General features: G+C 36.7%; 1 protein-coding gene across 1 annotated transcript in view; it reads left to right on the top strand.

Moving 5' to 3' along the window:
- LOC148954074 (uncharacterized) overlaps nucleotides 1–26,531 on the top strand; it is a 75,367-nt gene that overhangs the window by 17,289 nt on the left and 31,547 nt on the right. The window contains exons 2-4 of the mRNA XM_089085813.1: nucleotides 509–682; nucleotides 2,540–3,176; nucleotides 16,249–16,311. Coding sequence (XP_088941939.1) covers nucleotides 509–682; nucleotides 2,540–3,176; nucleotides 16,249–16,311 — 874 coding nt within the window. The remainder of the gene's footprint in view (nucleotides 1–508; nucleotides 683–2,539; nucleotides 3,177–16,248; nucleotides 16,312–26,531) is intronic.

The following is a 26,531-nucleotide window of genomic DNA, read 5'->3' as shown; positions in this document are numbered from 1 at the left end:
AAGCTTTTAGACCATTTTAATTGAAATTATGTATTCAAATTATAATTCGATGCCATGCGGATCTATTGGAGTGCCTGGGCACAGTTTGGTGCACTCTAATCAGACGTGTTGCTTAGATAGGGTACTGAATTTTCCACATCTGTGAAGGAGTCATGAAGGCCTGGACTGGATGCAACTATGGCTATTCTGTTATTTGCAGAGGCAGAACTCTCAGGGAAAGCTCCTTTACTCACTGTTTCCTCCCTTCCTGGGGCCAAACATAATGCCTGAAGTGTATTTTTTTTGTTGGCTTTTGCTGGTCCTTTAATGTAGGTTAAATTCACATCCAAGTAGATAGCTATGGTTGACATTATGTTTGAATATGAATGTAGGATCAGCACTATTCTGGGATTTCAATGTTGCCAGTCAGTCTCTGTAGAGTGTGGAGTGTTTTGGCTCGGGCTTACCTTTCTGCTCATTTTAGTTGATTCTAAATATGATGTATTTATATTTTGTTAAATTATTATAGACAATGGGTAGCCAAGAATTTTGTTTAAAATGGAACAATCATCACATCACTCTAGTATCTGTCCTTGATCGACTTCTATCCAGTGAGACCTTAGTTGATGCTACACTAGTTGCTGAAGGAAAAAGTATTCGAGTCCATCGAGTTGTTCTGGCTGCTTGCAGCACATACTTCCAAGTAAGTTTTCAGTCTGTTCTTGTTTTAAGTTAATTGGGTATGTATCTTCAATTTAAAATGAAAGTCTACTACTGAGATTTTTCACAATTTAGAATATGATTCACAACACAAGCCTTTCAGAAGTCAGTTTGACCTGGTCTGTTCAACAAATAACAAACAGAGAGTCATTATATATATATATATATATATATATATATATATATATATATATATATATATATATATATATATATATATATATATATATATATATATATATATATATATATATATATATATATATATATATATATCTTGGCCCTCCATTGAGGTGATTCTGGAGAATTAAGATTGTTATTGATTTGAAATGAATTATTAGCAAAAACCATTTCGACTTGGTACTCAAACATTTATAGCCAAGACGAAGTTTTGTTAATAAAATAACAGAAGATAAGATTTATCCATAATTAATTTAACATATAATGAATATGTGGCACATTTCTCCATGCACCTCTTAGGGCTGTAGGCATAAAGGAGAGGAAAATATACTATTCAGTTAAGCACTAAATCAAAAGAAAAAAAAACGTTATAAAGATTAAAACCTCACTCACGAAAAAGAAAAAGGATGGAAGAAAAATGTTAAATTCGTTAAATAAATTGAATAGGTTCTAATCAATCCTACACAAAAAAAAGAGAAAAAGAAAACCAAAGAATAAAGAGAAAAAAGCCTCTAAGAGGCCCAAATTTGTTTACAGTTATTTTTTTGGAATAAGCTAAATGATTGGCACCTTCGAGCTAATTCAGGCATCTTGCTCTATACAATATGATTCGCCCTACTAGAATTGAAATATGACCTTACGGAGGGAATAAAAGGAATTAGAATGTGATTGATGTTACGAAGATGATTATTATTTTATGAGAGATAAAAGACGACAGAACTCTAAGAGACTGGGAGAGATCGCCTGAAGCTGAGAAACCCTAAGATAACCCCTGTTAGAAGAAGGAGATGGAAAGTATCCCATCTATCACTCTTCTCTCACCTAAACAAGCTTTCTTTTCTATGGAAGATATATTTCCTTGGCCACAGGTGGCCAATGATGCATATCATTAAAAACTTTTTCTATAAAAATTTTTCGAGTTGTCAGTAATTTCATTTTTTATTAGTATGGTCAGACCCACTAAACTGAGCCAAGAATCAGGTAACAAAGTCCCTTTGTCCCCCCCCCCCGAAAAAATAACACCAGTAGCTGCTGGGCTTTTTTTTGCCTCCTCGGGTGTGATATTTTCATATAAGGATAACATTTCTTTTTTCTGCTTCATAGAAGAGCCTGCCTTGATATTGTCAAGGTGTTCACCATTGCTTTCCCCCATACCGAGAATCTCACCTACCAGCATTAGACTGGCTTGGAACAATATTGTCCTTCAAAAGAGAGCCATTGGCTGCAAGCGGCACTTGGCAATCAGAACTGGTACTAGCCAGAGAGCTTTTTTCTATTTCAAATTGCTCCTCAAGGGATCTTTCCTTGCGCCATGGTTGCTATTTTGTATGTTGAGAGGATTGATCCCCCCAGTCTTGATTTTTGCAGCTATGACTGGCTGCAGTCCATCCGATCTCGGTTGCTCATTCCAAAAAATACCCTGCCATGAGTCAGCCATAGGTAGGGTGGCCAGTGGGTGGATGGTGACTGAAATTGGGTGGTGGGTGGGGGCGGGTGGTGCAGTACTAGACCTTCATTTGTGCCTACCACTCTCAGTGGTGCCACATGATAGCTGTCATCGCTATCCAATATAATTTTTTTTTATCAGATCATACTCTAAAGGGTCTCGTTACTAGTTTTGGTTCTTATTGCTTAATAAAGAACGACATTTTATTTTTAGGATATCGTGGACCTTCATCAGGACAAATCCTTAGTAATTTTTCTAAAAGACGTGAAGTATGTCGAACTTCAAGCTCTTGTGGACTATATGTACCGTGGTGAAGTCAGAGTGGCTCAAAATAGTTTAGCATCATTGATTCGTACTGCCGAATCATTAAAAATTAAAGGACTAGCCGAGGCGGAAGATGAGTCGAATCCACTAGAAAATGAGACGCGTCAGCCTGATCGTGATACCCATTCTCCAGGTCGGAAACGTCGACGGCGTTCTGGGGAGTCTCATGTACAAAGAGAGATTGTTCCACCCGCTCCCCCTCTTCAACCTGCTCCAGTTATTCAGTTAAAAGAAGAGGATTGTGCTGTACCTGTTATTTCTGCACCTCGTGTTGTGAAGCAAGTTCCACTTCCCCCTGCCTTAGCACCAGCCATTGAGCAATATAGTGAGTTAAATAGTCGTATAGAGAAAAATATTGGTGACTATGTGACAGAATATGTGTCGTCGAATTTAGATAAGTCAAATCATCATGAACCTTCTCTTGTTCTTCCTAAATCAGAATTAAGTGGGGATGAACTAGGGAATGACACAGACCATGGGCAGGAAGAGGATTGGAATGAAGAAGATTTCTCTGCGCTAGTCTCTGGTATGGTTTCATTTTTCGTCAATCTATTTTATGTAAAGTGATATTTATATTGTAAATAGATTAGGTTAGGGCGGGCAAACATTTTCTTCATAGGGCAACATCATAAACTTCATTGTTAATTGGGGCTGCATATATTTTTTTTTTTAGCGAAATTGTAGCTATTGTAGCTCCTTATTAAAATAAATAAAAAAATATTTATAAAATTTATATTTAAAAAAAAAATTCTTATCTATTGCCTAGCCTAATTACATCTATAAATATTAGTACATCTTTCATCACTTAGTTCTAAGACTATCTACCTTAGTTCTGCCTTAGGAATGATCTATGGACAGATGGATGATAGACTTATCTATCAACACGTGAAATGACATCATTTTTATACAATCCTAAAAAGGGCTTATACCAGATTTGCCTCTCACCCAGACTATCTTTCTGCTTTTTCTACAATTAGCCATGACTTGATGCCCGCAACTGCCTGATTGTACTTAATTAAAATCAAGTAGTTTCGGGCTTCAAGTCATGGTTAATCCGGGTTGCAGCGGTAGCTAGCAACCTAGTAAGAGACGATCACGTCCAATGTTAGAAAATATAATAATCCATAACTCCTAAAAATAGTGTCGGATCAAAACAAAAAAGTACACCGTTAGAACTGTCTTGTCCAAAACCCCTACACAAGAAACTTTCTGTCCCCTGGCTTAAACATCAAGGGATTTCTATTGGCTTGAAAATAAAAAAAAGTGGCAGCTACTACAGCATTCTGCCTAAACAGCATCTATTTTTCTTTTCTCTTTCCTTTTCCACAAATAGCTTGGCACTGGAACATCGTAGAGTTACTCAATGGCTCATCTTAAAGGAAATTACTAGATCTAGTGCCATTTGTAATTAGTTTTTTTTCCATTTTGAGTAGAATCAATTTTGCCGCTAACTATTGCATTTTAATGGCCAATCTTGATGAATGACGTCATAATCGTAGGTAGTAACCATACGTGAAGTAATAAGTGAATGCAATATCTATACGCGCTTATTTTTTGACTAGAATTTTAATGAAAATCACACCATCAAATTCAGCATATCAGAGAACCCCACTATAGAAGTTTCAAGCTCCTATCTGCAAAAATGTGGAATTTGTATTTTTTGCCCGAAGAAAGATCACAATTTTTTTTTTTTTTTTCAGGAGTGATCGTATCGACCCAGTGGTCCTAGAATATCGCGGGAGTGCTCATTCAAACGGAAATTAAAAGTTATAGTGCCTTATTTAAGTGACCAAAAAATGGAGGGCAACTAGGCCCCCTCCTACGCTCATTTTCCCCAAAGTGACCCAATCAAAATTTTGAGATAGCTATCGAAAAATACAATAACTATGACTTTGAGGATGACTTAATCCCCCACAGTCCCTGAGGGATGGTCTGCAAGTTAAGCATTTTGTCCAATGTTTACATATAGTATTGACCATTGGGAAGTATATGAATGCTTCCAGGGGGATTTTGTCTGGTAGTTGGGTGGGGGGTCTTGGGTGACGTTGAAGAATCTTTTCGCGAAGAAAGTTTTCATTAAAATAGGGACAATGCTATGAAGGGGGTAACAGATTTCCCAGCATTATTTAAAAAACGATCAGAAATTAAATAAAAAAACAATAATTTTTTCAACTGAAAGTAAGGATTAACATCCAAACTTAAAACGAACACAAGTTATTACGTAGGCCCTATATGATTGGGTTCGCCCCCTAGTCATTACCTCGCTTTTTACGCTAAAGTTTTTTTTTGTGCTTCCGTCAGAGCTATTTGTTCTAATTAACGGCCTTTGTGATTAAGAAATTCGTTACGTAAGTTAATTCATAAATTAAGTCAGATCAAAATTTCGAGAAAGCCATCTTTAGCCAAAAAAGTAAAATTAATATGCTAGTTTCGTTTCAATTATTCATGTACGGTGAGCCAAAATCAAAGCTGCATTAGTTCAAAAACGTTCAGAAATTAAATAAAAATTTTTTTTTTTAACTGAAAGTAAGGAACGACATTAAAACTTGAAAAGAACAGAAACTATTCCGTATATGTAAGGGGCTGTCCCCTCCTCAACGCCTCGCTCTTTTCGGTAAAGTTTAACTCTGTCTCACAACTTTATTTTTTTAAAACAATAAAAAACTTTAGCGTAAAGAGCAAGGCATTGAGGAGGAGATAGCCCCTTTCATATACGGAATAATTTCTGCTCGTTAAAAAAAAACTTTTTTTAATCTACTCTAGAATGAAGAAGAAAGTCTCGAGATTGCAAGAGTAAAAATTTAATTTAATATGATATAAACAAAATGAACTACTTTTAACCAACGTGGGTACAATTTTGACTAACTTCTAAAAAAGCAAGTTAGGCCCTGTTTTTTGTGTAATTAATTAAAAAAACGTTTTCCACAAAATAAGTTTTTCAAAAAAAAAGTAAAGAACTCCATTAAACCAAAAATGAACAAAAATAGAATCAAATAATCTACCAAATATACAACTACACAAATCAGTATCAATAAATAAATGAAACTAAAAACAAACAGAAATTAAAATAAATAACAGAGTCAAACTCAAAACGAACAGAAATTAATATGTAATATGTGTGAGTAGGTTTCTAAACCCCGTGCTTTCTAAAAGCCAGAATATAATTTATACTTTATTGAATAAATTCTGAGTGCTGAATACTGAAAAAAATTCAAATGAATTTACTGAAAAAAAATGTGTTATGTTAGTTTAGTACACATATGCTGAAATCCGTTTCTTAGAATCTTAATTAGTTTTTGAATGCCCAAATTTACGAAAATGAAACTCTCAAGGGAATTTTTTCACTAAAGTACAAACTGTATTTCGACTTTTAGAACGCATAGGGGTTTAGAACCCTACTTATATTAATTTCTGCTCGTTTTGAGTTTTACTGTTATTTATTTTAATTTCTGTTTGTTTTCGACGAGTGTGGGGAGGGAGGGGGCAGCTGCCCTCCGATCACTTTGACTCTTAAAAAGAGCACTAAAGTGTCTGATTATCAGTGCAATAAGCCCTCTCTAAAGTATTGTATGATCACGCCTTCTATAAAAACCTTAAATGTCCCTAGGTGACAACTCGAAATCTTTGTTGTGGTAACTGGGGGGATTTTTTACCCTTAATAATATTATTTACAGACCTTTCTTATACGATGAACAAAAGAACCATCTCAAAATTTTTATAGGAAGTGTTTGGGGAAATAATGTGCGTGGGGGAGGGGTTCTAGCCCCCTAGTAACTTTCATCTAATTAAAAAGGCATTAGTCCCCTAAATTTCCAATTAAATGACTCTTTTTTGAAGCTTCTACGACAAAACTTTCTATAAAAACCTTATATTTCCCAAGGGCATAACTTAGGACCCTTTTCCTGAGGGGTATGGGGGGGGGAAGGTAGTCATCTTCAAAGATATTTATTCCAGACTTTCAACTACGTTGAACAAAATGGCCATATCAAAATGTTAATCGGAAATGTTTGGGGAAATGATGGGCTTGAGGCGGGGGTGATTCTCCCTCCGATTACTTTTGACCATTAGAAAGGGTAATAGCCCTTTCAATTTCCAATCGAATGACCCGTTTTTGAAGTTTTATGACAACGCTTCCTATAAAAACATTATATGCCCCCGGGGCAAAAACTTACAATCTTAGCCCTGAGGGCCGTAGGGGGTTGTGATACTAAAAAAAATAATTTCCGGACCCTTCAACTACGTTCAACAAAATGGCTATATCAAAATGTTGATCGAAAGTGTTTGCGGAAATGATGGGCTTGGGGGGGGGGGGGCTCTCGCCCTCCGATCGCATTTAACTATTAATAAGGGCACTAGCTATCTCAATTTCCGATTGAATGAGCCCTTTTTGAAGTTTTTACGACAACGCATTCTATAAACACCTTTTATGCCCCCGGGCGTAACTTGCAACCTTAGCCCTGAGGGCTGTGGGAGGGGGTTGTCATACTCAAAAACATATTATCCGGACTCTTCAACTACGCTCAACAAAATGAATATATCAAAATGTCGATCGAAAGTGTTTGGGGAAATGATAGGCGTGGGGGGCATTCGCCCTCCAATCGCTTTTGACTATTAATAAGGGCCTTTCAATTCCCAATTGAATGAGCCCTTTTTGAAGTTTTTACGACAACGCTTTCTATAAAAAACCTTATATGCCCCCAGGGCATAACTTACAACCTTTGCCCTGGGGGCTGTGGGGGGTAAGTCATTCTCAAAGACATCATTTCTGGACCTTTGAACTACGTTGAACAAAATGGCTATCTCAAAATTTTGATTGATTGTGTTCTGGAAAACCGTGTGCGTGAGAGGGGGATTGTCTGCCCTCCAATAAATGTCAACTATTGATAAGGGCACTATCCCTTTCAATTTAAAAATTGAATAAGCCATTTTTGGAGTCTCTACTACATAGCTTTCTATAAAAACCTTATATGCCCCCAGGGCATAACTTACAACCCTTGCCCTGAGGGTTTTGGGAGGGGGTTGTCATCCTCAAAAACCTAATATCCAAAACTTTCAGCTACGTTGAACAAAATGGTTATCTCAAAATTTGGATTGGATGTGTTTTGGGACATGGTGGGCGTGAGAGAGCGGTTTGTTGCCCTTCAATCACTTTCGACTATTAAAAAGAGCACTAACTCTCAACTACGTTGAAAAAAATGGCTATCTCAAAATTTTGATTTGATGTGTTTGGGCAAATGGGGGGCGTGAGAGGGGGGGGGGTAGTTGCCCTCCAATCACTATGGACTATTAAAAAGGGTACTAGCCCTTTCAATTTTCAATCGAGTGAGACCTTTTTGAAGTTTCTACGACAACGCTTTCTATAAAAACTTTATAAGCCACCAGGGCATAACTTACACCCTTTGCTCTGAGGGGTTTGGAGGGGGGGGGGTTATCATCTTCAATGACCTAATTCCCAAAACTTTCAACTGCATTGAACAAAATAAAAATCTCAAAATTTTATTGCTTGTGTTTTGGGAAATGGTGGGCGTGAGAGAGAGAGAGAGAGAGAGGGGGGGGGGGGTTAGTTGCCCTCCAATCACTTTCGACTATTAAAAAGGGCACTAACCCTTTCAATTTCTTATTGAATGACTCCTTTCTGAAGTTTCTACGATAACGCTTTCTAAAAAAAACCTTATGTGCCCCAAGGGCATAACTTACAACCCTTGCCCAGAGGGGTGTGGGGGGCTTGTCATCCTCAAAGACCTAATTTCCAGATCTTTCAATTACGTTGAACAGAATGGCTATCTCAAAATTCTGATTGGATGTGTTTGGGAAAATGGTGGGCTCGAGAGGGGGTTTAGCTGCCCTCCAATCACTTTTGACTATTAAAGAGGGAGCTAACCCTTTCAATTTCCAATCAAATGAGCCCTTTTTGAAGTTTCTACGACAACGCTTTCTATAAAGACCTAATCATCCTCAAAGATCTAATTTCCAGAACTTTCAACTGCGTTGAACAAAATGGATATCTCAAAATTTTGATTACGTGTTTTGGGAAATAGTGGGCGTGAGAGGGGGGTTAGTTGCCCTCCAATCACTTTCGACTATTAAAAAGGGCAATAGCCCTTTGAATTTCCAATTGAATGGGCCCTTTTTGAAGTTTCAACCGCAACGCTTTCAATAAAAACCGTACGTGCCCGTAGGGCATAAATTACAACCCTTGCCCTGAGGACTGTGGGGGGAGTGTCTTCCTTAAAGACATAATTTCTAGATCTTTCAACTACGTTGAACAGAATGGCTATCTCAAAATTTTGATTGGGCGTGTTTGGTGAAATAGTGGGCGTGGAAGGGGTGTTAGTTGTCTTCCAATAACGTTCGACTATTAAAAAGGGCACAAGCCCTTCCAATTTTCAATCGAATAAGCCCTTTTCCAAGTTTTTGCGATAACTTCTTCGATATAAAGTGCCCTGGTCTAAAACCAAGAAGAAGAAAAAAAAAACATTGTGCCAACATCGTTCTTTACTTAGGCAGCGCTATTGCGCTGCCAATGATTCTTTGTGTCAATGTTATCGTACTGTCAGGACAGAAATAACCAAACAATGGCCCACCCAGTTGCGCCAGTTTACGGAAATGTCGTGGGGGGCGGGGGGAGGGAGTAATTTTCAAAATCAAAGCAGTACAATTTTGTTGATTTTTTTCTTTTTTGATTTTTCTCATCTTTTTTTGATGAATATACAAATCAAGGTATTTTTCAGTGAAAATACCCAAAATTGATTTTGAAAAGTATGTTTTAAAATTAATTGGCGCCACTGATCCCACGGGCATTTGCTACAGCTAGACCCCAGCGCCGCGCCGATAAGGGAAGGCCGGTGGCGGCGGGGCCAAAAATAACAGCGCCGGCGCGCCGCTAATGATTTTTTCGCGCCGCCGCCGGTGAGATCAATGTTGACCGCAAACATTAATGTTTTCATCTTTCTCAAATCCCAGCTTGAATTTACAACAGATTCAGGCCTATTCATGAGTTAAAAACTTCGCAAGTCGCTGGCTGGACGCTAGTCTTCTTCGTTATTCATCAAGAGAAGTAGAAATCTGGTTGAAACGAAATGGCTGTGGCGTTTCAGAACCCTTTAATAATAGTTGAAATAATAGATATTAGATTCGCCGTGGCATTCAATAAGATCCAAGGAATCTAATTAAAAGGGAGCACACACAAAAGCCAAATCAGGCGAGTAGCCTATGAGAAATTCAAAAATACCCAATACAATGAACAATTCCCAATGGGGGGCCCTGGGTCTATCAAAATATTTCTATGAATTTCCCAGGGAATTTGATATAATTTTCTCCTGTCTCCGCTTTAAATGAAAAGAATAATTAGCTTTTCGGCATCCCTGCTTTCAATTAAAAAAATGAGGTATTATCATTTAAAACGATGCAATAACATACAATTTTTTTTATAAATCATATTTTTGGGGTCACTTCCGTTTCAATCTTCAATTGCCCAACCTTGATCGTAGTCTATAGCTTAATTTTGTCTCAAAAGAAGTTTTTTTCTTTTTTTTTGGGGGGGGGGGTAAAAAAATTTCAGAAAGAAGATTGTATTTCCTTAAATCTATGAGGCATTCAATAATTGTGTATTAAACATTAAGAAAATGTATCTAAAATAGCAAAAGAAAACAAAATTCTACAAACTGGCTATTCAGCCGTCGCAACTATCTGTTGACTATCAGTTTCAAAATCCAACTGAATCTACATAGTGTATGCGTTCCTTTCAACATAAACATAAAATTCTTGACTACGAATGATGTAAGAATCTTATAGCAATTGGGAAACTGCATTCGAAATGGTCTAATCTCATGGTAACGAACTGTAAGTAAGGAGCGACCCGGCTCAATAGTAACCGAAACTCTAAAAAGAGGACTCCAATTTTGATACCAGTAGATACATCAAAAGAATCGGATTGTTATGCTGATTTCAAATATTTAAATTTCATCAAGTTTAGTGTTACCCGTCAGAAGTTACAAGCCTGAGAATATTTGCCTTATTTTTGAAAAAGGGGGAAAACACCCCTAAAAGTCTTAGAATCTTAATGAAAATCACACCATCAGATTCAGCGTATCAGATAACCGTATCGTACATATTTAAAGATCCTATATGCAAAAATGTGGATTTTGTATTTTTTTTTTCTGCCAGAAGAAAAATCACGGATGCGTGTTTATTTGTTTTGTTGTTTTTTTTCTTCCCAGGGGTAATGTTATCGACCCAGTGGTCCTAAAATATCGCGAGAGGGCTCATTCGAACGGAAATCAAAGGTTTGAGTGCCCTTTTTAAGTGACAAAAAGATGGAGGGCAGCTAGGCTCCCTCCTACACTCAGTTTTTCCCCGAAGTCACCGGATCAAAATTTTGAGATAGCCATTTTGTTCAGTATAGTCGAAAAATTTAATAACTATGTCTTTAGGTGTAAAATGACCCGCCATAGTCCCCGAGGGAAGGACTGCAAGTTGTGAACTTTGCCCATTGTTTACATATAGTATTTGTTATTGGGAAGTATACAGCCATTTATTTAATTTTTTTTTGGGGTGGGGAGTTGTGCTTGGGGTGGATTTTTAACGGGAGAATCTTACTTTGGGAGGGAAATTTCTGATGAGTGAATATTCTAGGGGAAAGGTTACAGTGGGGGGTTTTGACAGAATTACTATACGATATTATTTTTAATTGTCTTACATTCTCTTTGCCAAATTTTGTATATGGAGGTGTTCCTGGAGGAATTATCCAGGGCTTTTTTCCACGCGTTTTGTTTTTTGGAAAATATTTTCCACGGAAGGGGAGCATTTCTGGAGTGATCGAGAAACCGATCTTAAAAAAGGTCTTATTCCAATGAAAAAATGATAAGGAGAATTTTTCAGGGTTAATCGTCCACAAGCATTCCGAGAGAGGGGGGGGGGGGATTCTCAGCGAGGAAGGAACTGTCTGAGGGGAATTTGACGGGGGGGGGTGCTTTTTTATGTTGGAGGAAATTTCCACGGAGGAGTTTTTCGTGAGGAGGAGGGGTATATTTCATAGAGGATGAGCCAGATTTACCGGTATTATTTGAAAAACGAACAGAAATTATGCCATATATGAAGGGTTGCCCCTCCTCAATCAGACCCCGCGCCGAGCCGATGAGGGAAGACCGATGGCGGCGGGGCCAAAACAGCGGGCCACCGCCGTGCCACCGGTAAGATGTCGGCGGCGCGCCGCCCGCGCGAGCAATGTTGACCGCAAACATTAATGTTTTAATCAGTCTTTCTCAAATCACACCTTAAATTCACAAAAGATTCGAGTCTATTCATGAGTTCAAAAATTCACAAGTCGCTGGCTGGAAACTGGTCTTCTTCGTTATTCATCAAGAGAAGTAGAAATCTGGTAGAAACGAAATGGCTGTCGCGCTTCAGAACCCTTGCATAATACGAGTAGTTGAAGTATCTATTAGCTATGTATTCTTAACATAAATAATTATCAAAATCAGTATTTTTTTTTTCATCGAGCGTTACCGCATACAAAAATTTTCAAATACCGTATCACAAAATTCGTCAGTTATCTGGGTAAAAACTTTGAATATAACTTTGAACTTAGAAGCTTAATTTTTTCATAATACCATTTGTCATTATCTGCTTTGTAATCTTCAAAACAGTTGAAATGGACGACTTTGATTTTGATTGTTTTTTCTTGGCTCTTTTGGATTCCTAAAAAGTCTTCTTGTATTAAAAACTGGTTTTTAATAACAATTTAGAAAAATGCATTTTAAAGTTTTTTTTGGCTTCTTTATAGAATATATGTCATGTAGGCTAAGGCTGAACTGCTGCTTTTTTATTGCTTTTGGCTGCTCTTTGGATATTATTCATTTTTCTTTAGGGGATTCATTCCAAATTATAAACTCATAAATACCTAATATCAGTCAAATTATAAACTGCGTCTAAAAGGAGTAAATTTATCAAATTGAAAAATACATGATGCACACTTCATATGAGAACATTTCCGTTTCAATCACACAAAAACACTTAATGGTTTATTCGATATGAAGAAAAACGAAATATCAGCTATTTTCTTAGGTAAAAAATATAACGCTCATTTGTGTTAAATGTAATTAAATGAAATAATATGCAGACTGAAGTAGCTCCAGGAAGATGTTAGATTTTCTTCCTAGTTGGTCACTTTTAATCCAAGCAAAATGTTAGGACACATAGTATCAGTTATTGAGTTTAAGCTTTGATTTCCAAATGCTCACAAAAATTACCCAATTTAAGAAAGTCGCAAGAATAAGTCACCTGTGGTCAAAATACTCAAAGACTCCTCTTTGATCCACCCCAGGTTCAAAACTTCTGCTATGGTCATATCCATGGAAATCTCCAAATAGTTTCTTTTTAAAATAGCTTTCAAGCGTAGTTAGGGGTATTTAGCCTTTTTTGCTTTTCTTCAAAGCTTTGAAAAAAGTGTTATAATATTCCAAATGTAACATTTGTTATATTTGTGTATATTGTATTCATATATTTGTGCGCATGTAATCATTTGTGGGGTGATCGAATTTTTTAAACCACTGAAGATACGTAAGAACGTTGCAACATCTAGTACCCTGAGGTCATAAGACTGTCAAAGACTCCTCCTTGAACCTCCCAAATTCAAAGCTATTATTATGACCTGGCCTTTTAATATAACTTGGGCACTGAACCATGGGCGCCATTGTCACTCGAGCGCAACGTTAAGTGGGGATGTCGATATCGCTTTCGTCAAACAAATTCGTTTCAGTGTGAATCTGCCCGGTACTTATGAATGAATGTTTTCAAAGTAAACCCGTTTCATCAATAAGAAAAAAAAAAACGGATTGGACGCATATGTCCCTTCCCTTTTGGACGATAAAACCATACAAGTGCTGTATCAAGTATAACTCACGAAAATCTTGTTAATTTTTGTCAACTTTTTGGCATCCCTGCTTTCAATAAAGAAAAATCAAGGTACTATCACTTAAATATAATACCTCCCTATCTCCCCCCCCTCTGGATACCGTCTTGATATGATACCGTCTCTGCTTTAAATTAAAAAGATAATTAACTTATTGGCATCCCTGCTTTCAAAAAAAATCGCGGTATTATCATTTAAATATGATAGCTCGCTACCCCCCCCCTCTGAATACCACCTTAATAGAATGCTATATCTGTTTTAAATTAAAATAAATAATTTTTTGGCATCCCTGCTTTCAATAAAAAAATTCTGAGACATTATCATTTAAATGTAATACCTCCCTACCCCTCCCTCTGGATACCACCGTGATAAGATACCATCTCAGCTTTACATTAGAAAAAAAATTACTTAATTATTAACTAGGCCAGTAGCCTATGAGAAATCGCAAAATACCCAAGACAATGAACAAGTCCCAATGGGGGGCCCTGGGTCTATCAAAATATTTCAATGGTTTCCCAGGGAATTTGATATCATTTTACTCTGTCTCAGCTTTAAATGAAAAAAAAATTATCTTTTTGGCATGCCTGCTTTCAATAAAAAAAATGAGGTGTTATCATTTAAAAATTATAGCCCCCTATCCCCCCCCTATAGGCAATAATTTACTATTTGTTTATGAATCATATTTTTGGGGTAACTTCCGTGTTAATTTTTAATTCCCCAACCTTGTACATAGCTTAGTCTATAGCTAAATTTTGTATAAATAGAAGGTTTTTTTGTTGGGGGGAGGGGTAAAAATGTTTCAGAAAGGAGATTGTATTTCTATCTGGCGTTCAACAATTGGGTTTTAAACATTAAGAAAATCTTATCTAAAACAGCAAAAGAAAAAAAAAATTCTGAAAACTTACAATTCAGCTGTAGAAACAATTTGTCGGCTGATAATTTCAAAATCCAACTGAAAGCTGAAGCTGTATAGTAGTAAATGCGTTCTATAATTATATTCAACTTGAAAATAAAATTCTTAACCACGAATTATGTAAGAAATATCGATTGGAAAACTGCATTCGAAATGATTTAAACTCATTTCATAAAGACGATACTTTTTTTTGTCAACATATGGAGAACTATGTATATTGCAATATTTGCAATTGGATATTGCATCTGTCTGGTTTTTATGCAAATTAACAAAAGAGACGAAAATTAACGAACAAGAGAGTAGTGGAGAATTATGGTATGCACAGTAATCAAAGTAATATTTGGCAGGGAAAGTCACTGGTGTAAAATCGCTAGGGGTGGCACCGTGATTGCGTAATTTTCGGGGATTCGGGGAACCAAATTTTTTTTCGGGGTGACGCATAGATTTTCGGGGAAATACCCGAAAATTTGGGGATAGTGTAAGCCCTGCTTGATTTCTAATCAGGAAAACCGAAATACTAAACCACACGAGAAGGAAAAGCTCCGACTTTGCGGTTGACGCAATAAAGAATTGCCGCAAAAATAATTTAAAGTCGACCGAACGCCGCCACCTCTGCTGCCTGCAGCGCGCCCGCGGCGCACCGGTGGCGTTGTGACACCTCGGTGGCAGTCAACCGGGCCTCTTGTCGGTGATGTTCGGTCGATCCGCCGGGTCTATCCTCAATACCTTATTCTTTACGCTGAAGTTTGACTGTTTACTAAAATTGAAACACAGGGGCTGTTTATTTAGAATAGGAAGCTTTTTTAAAAGTACTAACAGCTTTAGTGTAAAGAGCAAGGTATTGAGGAAGGGTGACCCTTCATATCCAGAATAAATCTGCCAAAATTAATATACAAATCTTGTTTTAATTTTTCATGCACGGTGAGTCAAAATCGAACATGCATTAGTTGAAAAACGTTCAGAAATTAAATAAAAAACAAGTTTTTTCAACTGAAAGTAAGGAGCGACATTAAAGCTTAAAACAATAAAAAACTTTAGCGTAAAGAGCGAGGTGTTGAGGAGGGGACAGTCCCTTTCATATACGGAATTATTGCTGTTCGTTATAAGTTTTAATGTCGCTCTTTACTTTCAGTTAAAAAACTGTGTTTTTAATTTAATTTCATACATTTAACTTCCTGTCAACACATGAAGAACCGTGTATATTGCAATTGTATCTGTCTGGTTTATATGCAAAGTAACACAAAAGACGGAAAATAATGAACAAGAGAGTAGTGAAGAATTATGGTATACAAATTAATGTTTGGCAGGGATGGTCACTAGTGACAAATCACTAGGGGTGGCACCGTGATTGGGTGATCTTCGGGGATTCATGGAACCAAATTTTTTTTCGGGGTGACACATAGATTTTCGTATTATCGGGAAAATCCTCGAAAATTCGGGGATAGTGCAAGCCCTTCTTGATTCCTAATCAGGAAAATCGAAATGCTTAACCACACGAGAAAAGAAAAGTTCCCACTTTGCGGTTGACTCAATAAAGAATTGCCGCAAAATTAATTCAAAGTCAGCCGAACGCCGCCGTTTCTGACGGTGGTGGCGCGCGTGCGGCGTTGCGACGACTTCGGTGGCGGTCAACCGGGCCTCCCATTGGTGGCGTTCGGTCGATGTGCCGGCGTGGCGCTGGGGCCTAGCTACAGCGCTAATAGCTATTCTAATTATTTCTATCTTGTGTTTTGTTGTTGTCGTTTTGTGACCTAGAGAAACTGTTCTTTTCAGACCAAACCGGAAATTCCGAGGCCGGTGAAACGTCAAGATCACTTCAAAACAGCTCTCAGCAAGGTGAGTTTCTCGTTTTTTCCCCTGTCAAGTTGGTCTATTAAACATTCCTTTTGATTTTTCTACGAAAAAAATTATTGGCTTATTCTTGGTTCTTAAATTTGTACTTATTGAACCCTCAATTAACAAATTTTTTTTGTCCAATCAAAAGGAATAGGTTCTGTATATACTTATGTTCTTACACATTCAAGACCATTTGGGATTAAAAACATTGCACCGAGTATTTATAACCACTGACTATATAAAGTTACAGGCCATTGGCCATACAAATATCTGCATACAGAGTGATAGGGAGCGGACCCCCCTTATTTGTCCGAAGAACTTTCTAGGACTTAAATTTGGATCAATAATTGAATTTAAACAAAACTTCAAACATTGTTCGTTTATTTTATCAAAATTTCTCGGTTCATATATAATTCCTCCAAATTTTGATATAATTCACATAGTTTTGCCTTTTTTTAAGTTGGCCGCCCCCTCCTAACAAAATGATATGTACTTGCTATATTTACGTTTTTTTTATGAAAGAAATTCACATCTTGAAGGAGGATCTCATATTCGTTAAAACGGCAAACACTGATTAAAATTAAACGAGATTACTGGAAAAATAAGGAGTTTAGGAGGAGGTTTGATCCAAAAGCCCCCCTTCCTCTGAGTAATTGTCAGGTGTGAAGATGTAAAGCAAATGCAAACCTTTTTGCATTTTTGTGATTTTCTGCTGATATTAAACATAATAGTGCCAACGGGTCCATTTCAGCAAGGAGTGCGAGCAGGAACAAGCATACAGTTTAGCTACGTGCTCACGAGAGTTAATTTCACTTTATGAGTCATATTTCAAGTCGTCTGATGATCCCTCCCCCTTTGGTAATTACTTGATTCGATACTTATTTGATTCAAAGCAGTTCTAGCTTTGACAACATTGTGTTAAAACGTGATATTCTAAGCTTGTTGCTCCACTTCACGAGAAAGTTTTAAATTGTTTTGTATAAATTTTAATAGATATTGGCTATTCTAATTACCTATCTACCTTTTTAAATGTCTAAATAATAAGGAAAAACCTCACTAAATAAATTTTCCTGGCATGATGTTTCAGCACGAATCTCTTTCAATTTAGATATCTTGTGCCCAAAATTTCCAGTCCTATTCTAAAACAAATTTTAAATCGGGGATGATTTTAATCATATCATTCATTGATCATATCATTAACAAATAAAAACATGTCACCATCATTCACGAACAAATATGCTATATCAGGGCTTTTTCAGAGTTCTGAATTACTTTTATTTTTGTTAATGTCCTAGTAACTAGTTACTATAAAATGAGACGAATCACCTTTGACAATTTACCCTTTTGATACCTCACCACAACACTAAAAAGCAAACAGGCAAATTAAACACCTTAAGCAAGTAAAACGAATTTCTCCACTTTAGGAGTTCACTTTATTTTATCCATTAATGAAAATAATTTGTTATAATAGTCTGCTAAATGCTAACCATCTCCGTTCTTTCTTAGACGGTCAATCAAGGTCAATATTTTTCGAAATATTTTTAAGAAGACTTTACGAATTTCACCTTTATTCAGAAATACGAGCCGGAATCCAGATACAGACTATGTGCTTTATAAATATTTTGAAAAATTGAAATAATTAAGCATAATTTTTTTTACCCTTGCAAATATACTTTTAATCAGGAATACGACCCGGAATACAATTGGGATCTTGTGCTGTATTAAACATTTTACAAAACTAAAATATTGATAAAATAAATATTTTATGAGAAGACTACGAATTTCGTGTTTAATCTGAAATACGACCAGGATTCCAGATAACGTCGCCGCGCTGTAAAATATTTTACAAAACTAAAATATTGATAAAATAAATATTTTATGAGAAGACTACGAATTTCGTGTTTAATCTTAAATACGACCAGGATTCCAGATAACGTCGCCGCGCTGTAAAATATTTTACAAAACTAAAATATTGATAAAATAAATATTTTATGAGAAGATTACGAATTTCGTGTTTAATCTGAAATACGACCAGGATTCCAGATAACGTCGCCGCGCTGTAAAATATTTTACAAAACTAAAATATTGATAAAATCAATATTTTATGAGAAGACTACGAATTTCGTGTTTAATCTGAAATAAGACCAGGATTCCAGATAACGTCGCCGCACTGTAAAATATTTTACAAAACTAAAATATTGAAGAATAAGATATTTCGCATTCAGGTAAAGAATAATAATTTGATGCGAAGCACAATGTAGCAGTTTTCATATTTACGGTTTTTGAAAAATTCGAGTTCCACTTAATAGAAGCAACCGGTACACCAATGGGTCACGGCACAGTGGTTCACTGGACAACACCCGGGGAATCTTAGTTTTCACCCATTATTTGGACAAAAAGGCCGGATACACCCTTTTGTGTTGGATATGATTATATATCAATTTTATATATACATATTCTTTCAGTAAAGGCTTATGTCTACTTTTATACGCTCTAGGAATGATCTTGAATGTGTGGAAATTGCACTATTTTGGGCGTATCTTTTGGTTTTTACGGATATGAGCTTGTAAACAAAAACAAAAGTATAAAAAAAGTATGTTACAAAAGTTATAAGGTCAACGTATGTGTTTTATAATAGTTCTAAAGCTACCTTAAAGCTGCTGAAAATTCGCCTGTACAATTTGAATTATTAGTAATTTATGAAAAATCGGTAAAGTGAAATGAATTTCATTGATTCCAAGTTTTATCTGGTTCCTTCTCCCTCCGGCCCTGAGATAGCGCTCATATGTCTATGCAGACAGACCAACTCGAACTTTCTATTTTTTTATGTTTTGCGTAAGAAGTTCTTTTCTGTAACCTGCAACTTTTTGTTTCGTAATAAAGGGAATATTTAATGTTGAGTATACTAATTTTTTTTTGTAAACAAGATTTTTTTAACATGAGATCTGGTTGAGTCTAAGTAGTGTTGTATTTTTTTAATTCGTTTTATATTAATTGGGTTATAAGGTGTTTACAGAAAAGAACTTCGAGATTTTTACTTAAGTATCCATCAATAAAGAATGGGATGTAGCCAACCCGATGTTGTTGCTGGATATTTATGTTTTTATTCTTATTTATTTAGTGTTAGGTAACTCAAGACTCAGTCGGACGCCTTTTGTGACAGATTAACAGCATGGTTTAAAAGTAGTTCTTTCAATTTTTCTTTGTAAGCAGTATTAGGCCTCACTAGTTAGTTTGAGTTACCTTTTTGCATTCATTTACCAGAAAAGCACGAGCTATGGTAAATACTTCAATTAAATTAAAAAAAAGAGGATTTGTTTTTCACCGAAAAAACAGAAATGAAATAGCTCTTGACTTTCCAAAACGGAGCTTTTTCATTTAAACGATTGCAAAAAAACATGGAAAATGAAAAAAAAAAATCCAGCAGCCTTAACTGCAAAAGCTGTGAATATGCTGCAAATGTTTGGGAGTTTTTGTTCTGGAAACAACTTTTACCTTAAAATTAGTTTATTTATTTAAATATGTGAGCCGTTTTTTCCAGTGAATCACTTGAACTTAATTTTTGATTGAAAAATTGAAATAGCTTGATTTTCTAATAACTAATCAGCAATTGTTATTATGAAGAGGCTCCATATTTTGTGCATTTGTTTTATTTCTTCGTTGCTTGGGGAATGAATTCTTGGCTGGGAGTATTTAGGTTTCCTCCCTGAACGGCTAAGTCCCTTTCACAAGGTATCAAGTTCAAGTCTTGTCTTGCAGTCGGATATATTTCCTCTTTGAATGACTTTAGTTAGACCTTAGTAGGTTGAATATTAGGCCATAGTTTCATCGCCCTTGACTGTGAACTATCAACTGATCCTTTGAGGGTCCTTTGAAGTCTGTTTTTCTTGGAAATGAAATCAGGCCTTGTTTGGAGATTTACCGAGGATTCAGCCCCATCTTGAATCCAATTCTTCGGAAGAAAGCGAAATGTAAGTTTTTTTGTCAATGAATATTTAAAATTTTAGATGTAAAGATAGATTGAACTGATTTTTTAGTCCGTTGTGAAATAATTTGGCTATCTGTTCAATTTGTTTCTGATTCTTTGAATTTCTTTCGTTCTATTGGGCTTAGACACTTGCTTGTGAATGTTTACTCTTAGTCCCTTGCTATTTGAACGTACTCTGCTGGCAAGATTGCCAATTTTGCGTTACTATCGGGACAGGCAAAATTGTCTATTTATTTAGGGAATTTTATTTCTAGCCATTTTGTCCAGAAAAATGCAATAGCTTTAAACTTAAAGCTCATGTGAAGCTCTCCAAACACTGAATGGATTATTTCTTTTTGTAAGATTATCCCCTCTATTGAATTTTCACCAAATATAAACGTCATCTTATGCATTTTTCCGACTTTTCGTACTATATTTTTAAACTGTTACATCGTTTTTGCGTCTTCTTGAAGGTGACCGTGATGAGACTTGTAGACGAGTCTGTTATAAATTATTTTTCAGTGGGTATATTCTATTTCACAGGATGTCCCACAAGTAACTGTGAATCATCGGGTACAACATTTATTGGGGTTAGAAAATACAAAAGAATGAATTTTCTATTTCCAGAAATACTTACCCTAAGATCACTCCTCGGTGGAATTAAGTGTATGAATGTAAATATTCCATTTTTAACTCTTAAACTTGCTGCAATAAGAGCTGGGCTACCGTTTCCTCTGTGCGGATTCTTACCGCTTAACGTTTATTCCTCCCAATCGATGGCATTTAAAAGGTAAATTGCAGCCAAGTCACTGCAGATTGTTGGGAGGGTACTCACAAAATTGTTGTCTTCAAATTTACTGCATGCAGCCAGCAAACATACTGACTCCATGTGCAGTCACTGCATATTTTTGTAGAATTGGGCACCGTCATTGTTTATATTCGTCTTTAGGAGACGATCAGAATATTATCTTCGTAATTCCTCTGCTACACCTGTGTAGAGTTGTCAGAAGCTTATTACTAGCATTTCTAAGTAACGATGAGGGCCACATTGCCTTTCCATCATAGGAACATAAGTTCTTGTTTTTTCAATACTAAAATTTCAAGTGTCATTTTTGGTGCGTCGTGTACAATTAATCACAGCAGCATGTCATCGGCTTCATTGATGTCACAATCTTTCCAAAGCCAGAATGAAGCAGGAGAATTGGGTGACAGGCTTGCTACCTGTCGCAGTAAAAAAGACCAACGTCGGCAAAAGCTTCGTATAAACCATTCTCCTCCCCGATATCAAACCCAGCAAGTCCCGGATAAGATTCTTTTCCTTGAAAGAACGAACGAATATTGGATTCTGGAATGCGAGAACCATGAATCAGTTATCAAAGACCGAGCAAGTTCTAAGATAGATGAGTTAGTGCAGAATTCGTAACCTGACCTCTAGTGATATACGATTGAAAGGCATAGGCTGAGAAGATGGAGAACAATCCTGTGATAAGGATGTTTTCCAGAGCCCCAAGGAAAATTCCCCCGCGAGACAATCAAACGGACCCCCCTCCCCCCGCGTAAAAATTGAAAACTTCCCCCTGGAAAACTCTTCCCACATGTAAAATCGAGACAAATAAAAAGAATGAAGAAAAGAAGAGATTCGGGAAATAATCTGCTTATATTCCAAAATATATATAGAATAAGTGGTGTAGAATCAAATAGTTCAGGGTAAAGAACAGTAAGGAACGATTTGGGCCATAATTAACTGAAACTCTAAAAAGAGGAATTTTGATAACAAATTTCTACGTTGAAACAATGGGCTTTTTATGCCGGTTCGAAATGTTTTAAAGTTCAACAAGTTTGATGTTACACATAAACGCTACGATCCTGAGAGAATTTTTGAAAAATGTGGGAAACACTACCAAAAAGGCAAGTGATCTTAATGAAGATTGCACCATTAGATTCAGCATATTAGAGTACTTATCGCGGATGTTTCAAGCTCCTATTTAAAAAAAACGGGGAATTTTGATTGATTTTTTTTTTAGAAGAAAGGGCATGCGTGTTTTTTTCCAGGGGTATTTATATTGAACCGATGGTCGTAGAAGATCGGAAGAGGGCTCACTCGAGCAAAAATTAATAGTTCTAGTGCCCTTTTGAAGTGACCAAAAGATTTTACCACGGGAAAGTGGCGTTTTCTGTTATTTTCACCAAACTACGTTCAATTCACCAAACAAAGATTTTGTCCCATGGAGGACCAAGCTGTAATCGGTTAAAAATTCTGAGATAGCAAATCAATCTAAAAGTGTCATATTGAGCTTCCCAGTTGCAGAGGAAGCAATGCCGAACTGTTGGTTAATATGGACAGTTATTTTAATGCTTTATTTAACCAAGTTAATTCGCTTGATTTTTCATGAAATTATGTTTAGTGATGTATAATATTGTTCATCAGATATTATGAAGGAGGGGCGGTAAGTCATTGTGTAGGCAGAGAAGGGTTCCAGATGCCTAAAGAAACGCATTACAATGCCAAAATTTCTTAGCTCTCCTTCAGCCTTCATATAAATGTAGGAAGTTGCATAAGCGGGAAGGGGTTGGAATTAATCTCTTATCTCTCTTCGTTTAGAATAAGCTTGAATAAGGGTACTGTGTGGTGATACCTCCCTTCTTATTGCAAAAAATATTTTTGACATTTATTTTAAAGCTTCATTTAACTAATTTGACTTGCTTCGTATTTCGTAAAATTATGTACAATGTTTTTTAAGTGCGCAGTATCCATTACGAAGGAGGGACGATGGGTTAGTTTTTAAGTGGCGGGGGGAGGGGGTCAGATGCGTCTAAGAGTAAATTTTAATACCCAAATGTTTCCAATATCGTCGAGCCTTCATATGAATATAGAATGAGTTTTGGGTAGGCGGAAATATATGTCTAATCCCTGTTTATTTTTGGGAATAGTTGGTCTGCGCCTTTGTTATTGCTGCTGGGGGGTGGGGTGGGGGGGGGGGTATTAGCGCCCCTGCCCTTACGAAAATCTTTTTCTGTGTAGCATAAAATATTACGTTCACATGTCTACCGGCACAGAAGTGACGAGGCGAGGTGTGACATCATGGGCCTCACCAAGAAATTTATTGGGGGGGATTTTCGACGTAATACCTTAAATTAGGTATCCTTTTCCCAGACCACACTGCCTCTCTATGTCGAACAAATAAAAAGTTCATATGGGGATAAGTCCATTTATTTAGACAGTGAAAACAGGTACAAAAGTCTAGATATTTCGATCACATATACAACGGTCGTCATCACTAGAAATATTAAAGTATTAAAACGAACATATTTATACAAAACAAAATAATACTTTAGTATTTCTACTGATGATGATCGCTGTATGTGTGATCGAAATATCTTGACTTCTGTACCTGTTTTCACTGTCTAAATAAATAGACTTATCCCTATTTGATCGTTTATTTGTGTCTTGGGGGGGGGGGGTGTTTTGCAAATACTAAGCTTTGTTTTCAGCAATTCTAATTGGTATATGGTAATGCATATTTATATGCAAAGGTTTAATGTACTTAAACATATGCATACATTGTAGGCCCATTTAAACATCAAAGAACCATAACACGAGCAGAAACTATTCAGTATGTGAGGGGGGCTACCTCTTCCTCTACCCCTCCCTGTTTATGGTAAAGTCTAAATTTTTTTCCTAATTATTTAAGAACGACTTCTGAAACACAAGGGCGTTAACATGGAATAACACACTTTTTGAAAACACTAAAAACATCAGCGTGACGAGTGAGGGCTAGAGGAACTGGTATTATCTGTCATAGTCGTCGGCAGAGGCGTCACTTTTGGAGAGATTGGAGACCCCCCGCTCCTAATGTTTTCTTCCAATCGGTAGAAAATTGGAGTCACGCCACTAAGTCTCAGTCGTTAAAAAACAAAAAAGTAAAGTCATCGTAATAGCAATATCACCCAAATCAGTAAGTAAAAGTGACCTGCTAGTCGGTAAAATCCAGTGCCCTCCCTCCGGAACATTTGGGTAGTGACGCTTGTGCTTGGTACCAGACTAAAGTCGCGGGAATTAAGTACTCGTATTTCTGAGTCCCTGGTTGTTATCTCCTGGCAATTCTTCTATATTTTCCATAAATTTCGTACTTACAAATTATTTTCTTTAATCGTAAGCCTACCGTGCTATGATAACTCAAGACCCTAAAACACGAAAAAGGAATTAAATAAATACAAATGTAAAGACAGAAACAATAGAATATTCTGCCTGTATTTTGGCGGAATGTTCTGAAATCGCTTTTTTACTTAATTATTTTAATTTTTGACACTTTCTCTTTCGCTGCTCAATTTTGTATGTGGGGGGGGGGATTTTTTTCGCAGGGAAAATTTGCCGTATAGAGGATTTTCTGGTGGGGGCGGGGGAATACACCTAGCACCAATTCCAATCACCCTAGGGCAGGTTTTGGAATACTGATCTCCCCTACAGCGCGTCAAATCGTTCGCAAGTGGATACTTGTAAATAATAGGATCATGCTTGTAAGATTTGCAACTGAGCGGACTAAGTTGTCTGTGATTATATTTTTTATGCGCCTACATAAGAGGCCGATGAAGATGTCAAGGACAATTTCTATGAAACATTACAGTCTCTCATTAAAGACCTCCCCAAGTATGATGTAATATTTATTAATGTCTTGAAGTTTTAGGACCACACAGACCTAGTGTGATTTGTGAGAATGGTGCGTTGCTGTTGGATTACGCACCAGGCAACGACCTTTCATTGCTGGAACTTCATTTTACCACAAAACAGCTTACAAATATGTATGGACGACGGACGACTATGTATGGAAGTCGGAATCAAATAGATTCTTTAATAAATAAATAGATTATCTGATCTCCCGAAAGTGGGGGACGAGTCTTTTAGGTATGAGTAGATATAGAAGAGCTCATGTTCAGTCTGATTATACATTTATGATAGCCCATTTTTTTTCGCATGCTGACGAATGGTCTGCGTTGTGCAGGTACCGATCTCCTGATTTTTGCATGTAGGGGGAATATTCCGCGGAAAATTTGCTTCTGGCTGGGAGTGTAATTCGTGGTTAGGGGCAAATCATCCAATGCTTTCTGTATTCCCCTCCCCCAGATTTCTCTTGGCACACCCATTTAGGGCTGGGTCAACTCTGGCTGAGCTTACAGAGTCACACCATTGACTCAGGTTCTGAACAAAATAACCAGCGATACCAGGACTCGAACCTCAGACCTTAGGATATCAAGCCTGGAGCGCTAATCACTCGGCTATAATCACCCACGTGCAGATTAAATTATTGGCCCTTCAGAAACCCACTTAGAACTTCAGTAGCTGTACGGTACGGACAAACTGCTTGAACGAAAATCTCACAGAGATTTTTGTGTAACTCTGCATAATAGGCTTGAAGCCTTAATGATGGAGCGCAGCGAACCGGAAAATATTGAAATGAAATGGAAAAGCGTAAAAACTGTATATAAGACGGTTGCCGAAGAAAAGCTTGGTTTCAGAATAGTTTTGTCAACAGTACCTTGTTTAATTCATTCCTTGTGGCATAAATGTTATGTCGCCTTTCGACGATAAAAAGGCAAAAATAAAAAATTGTATGTTTTCTGTCGTTATGTTTTTCTCCGAAAACATTGTTTTTGACAGAAGCAAGGAATTGAACACCATGTATGTACAACGCCGATATTTACACCGACAGACAAAACTGGGATCGAACGAAGCTTTAGAAGTTTTAAAACTAAGTGTAATTGGGCATTTTGGTTTGCCAAGCTATTCTTAAGTTTCAAATAATGTGTTTTACCATGATTTTTTTTTTAAAGAAAAATATTCTTCATGTTTTTATTGATCAAACCTGAATTATTTTTTACGCTCAAAGTTTATGAGATGCTCCTCGTAACTCTTTAAAGGAGACTCTGAACCTCTTAAGGGTGGTGTTCTCCTTCTGCTCATTACCGAAAAAAAAAGTCTGATTTTAGATCAAATGAGGCAAAAATCATGCATAATGTCTTTAAGGCGTATCCTGTATCCCTTTGACTCTTTGGCTTCTCACTGTGGCTTTAAAATTGATGTCAGCTCTGATTTCCTCTTTCCTTCCCCAGATTAGGTCCTTGTAATGCCAATTTCTGCAAAGTGTAAATCCTAATCTATTTGGAGTAGAGATTAATTGGTATCTAAACCTAGTTCTAGCTATAGTGGAAATTAATACGATTCGAAATTTAATTAGCTGTCAAATCAAAATATTGT

The sequence above is a fragment of the Artemia sp. Qi Xiang Cuo genome, chromosome 3, assembly GCF_049724085.1.
Source record: "Artemia sp. Qi Xiang Cuo chromosome 3, ASM4972408v1, whole genome shotgun sequence".
NCBI lineage: Eukaryota > Metazoa > Arthropoda > Branchiopoda > Anostraca > Artemiidae > Artemia > Artemia sp. Qi Xiang Cuo.
The sequence above is the reverse complement of the archived record's forward strand: the minus strand, read 5'-3'. Positions and strand labels throughout refer to the sequence as shown.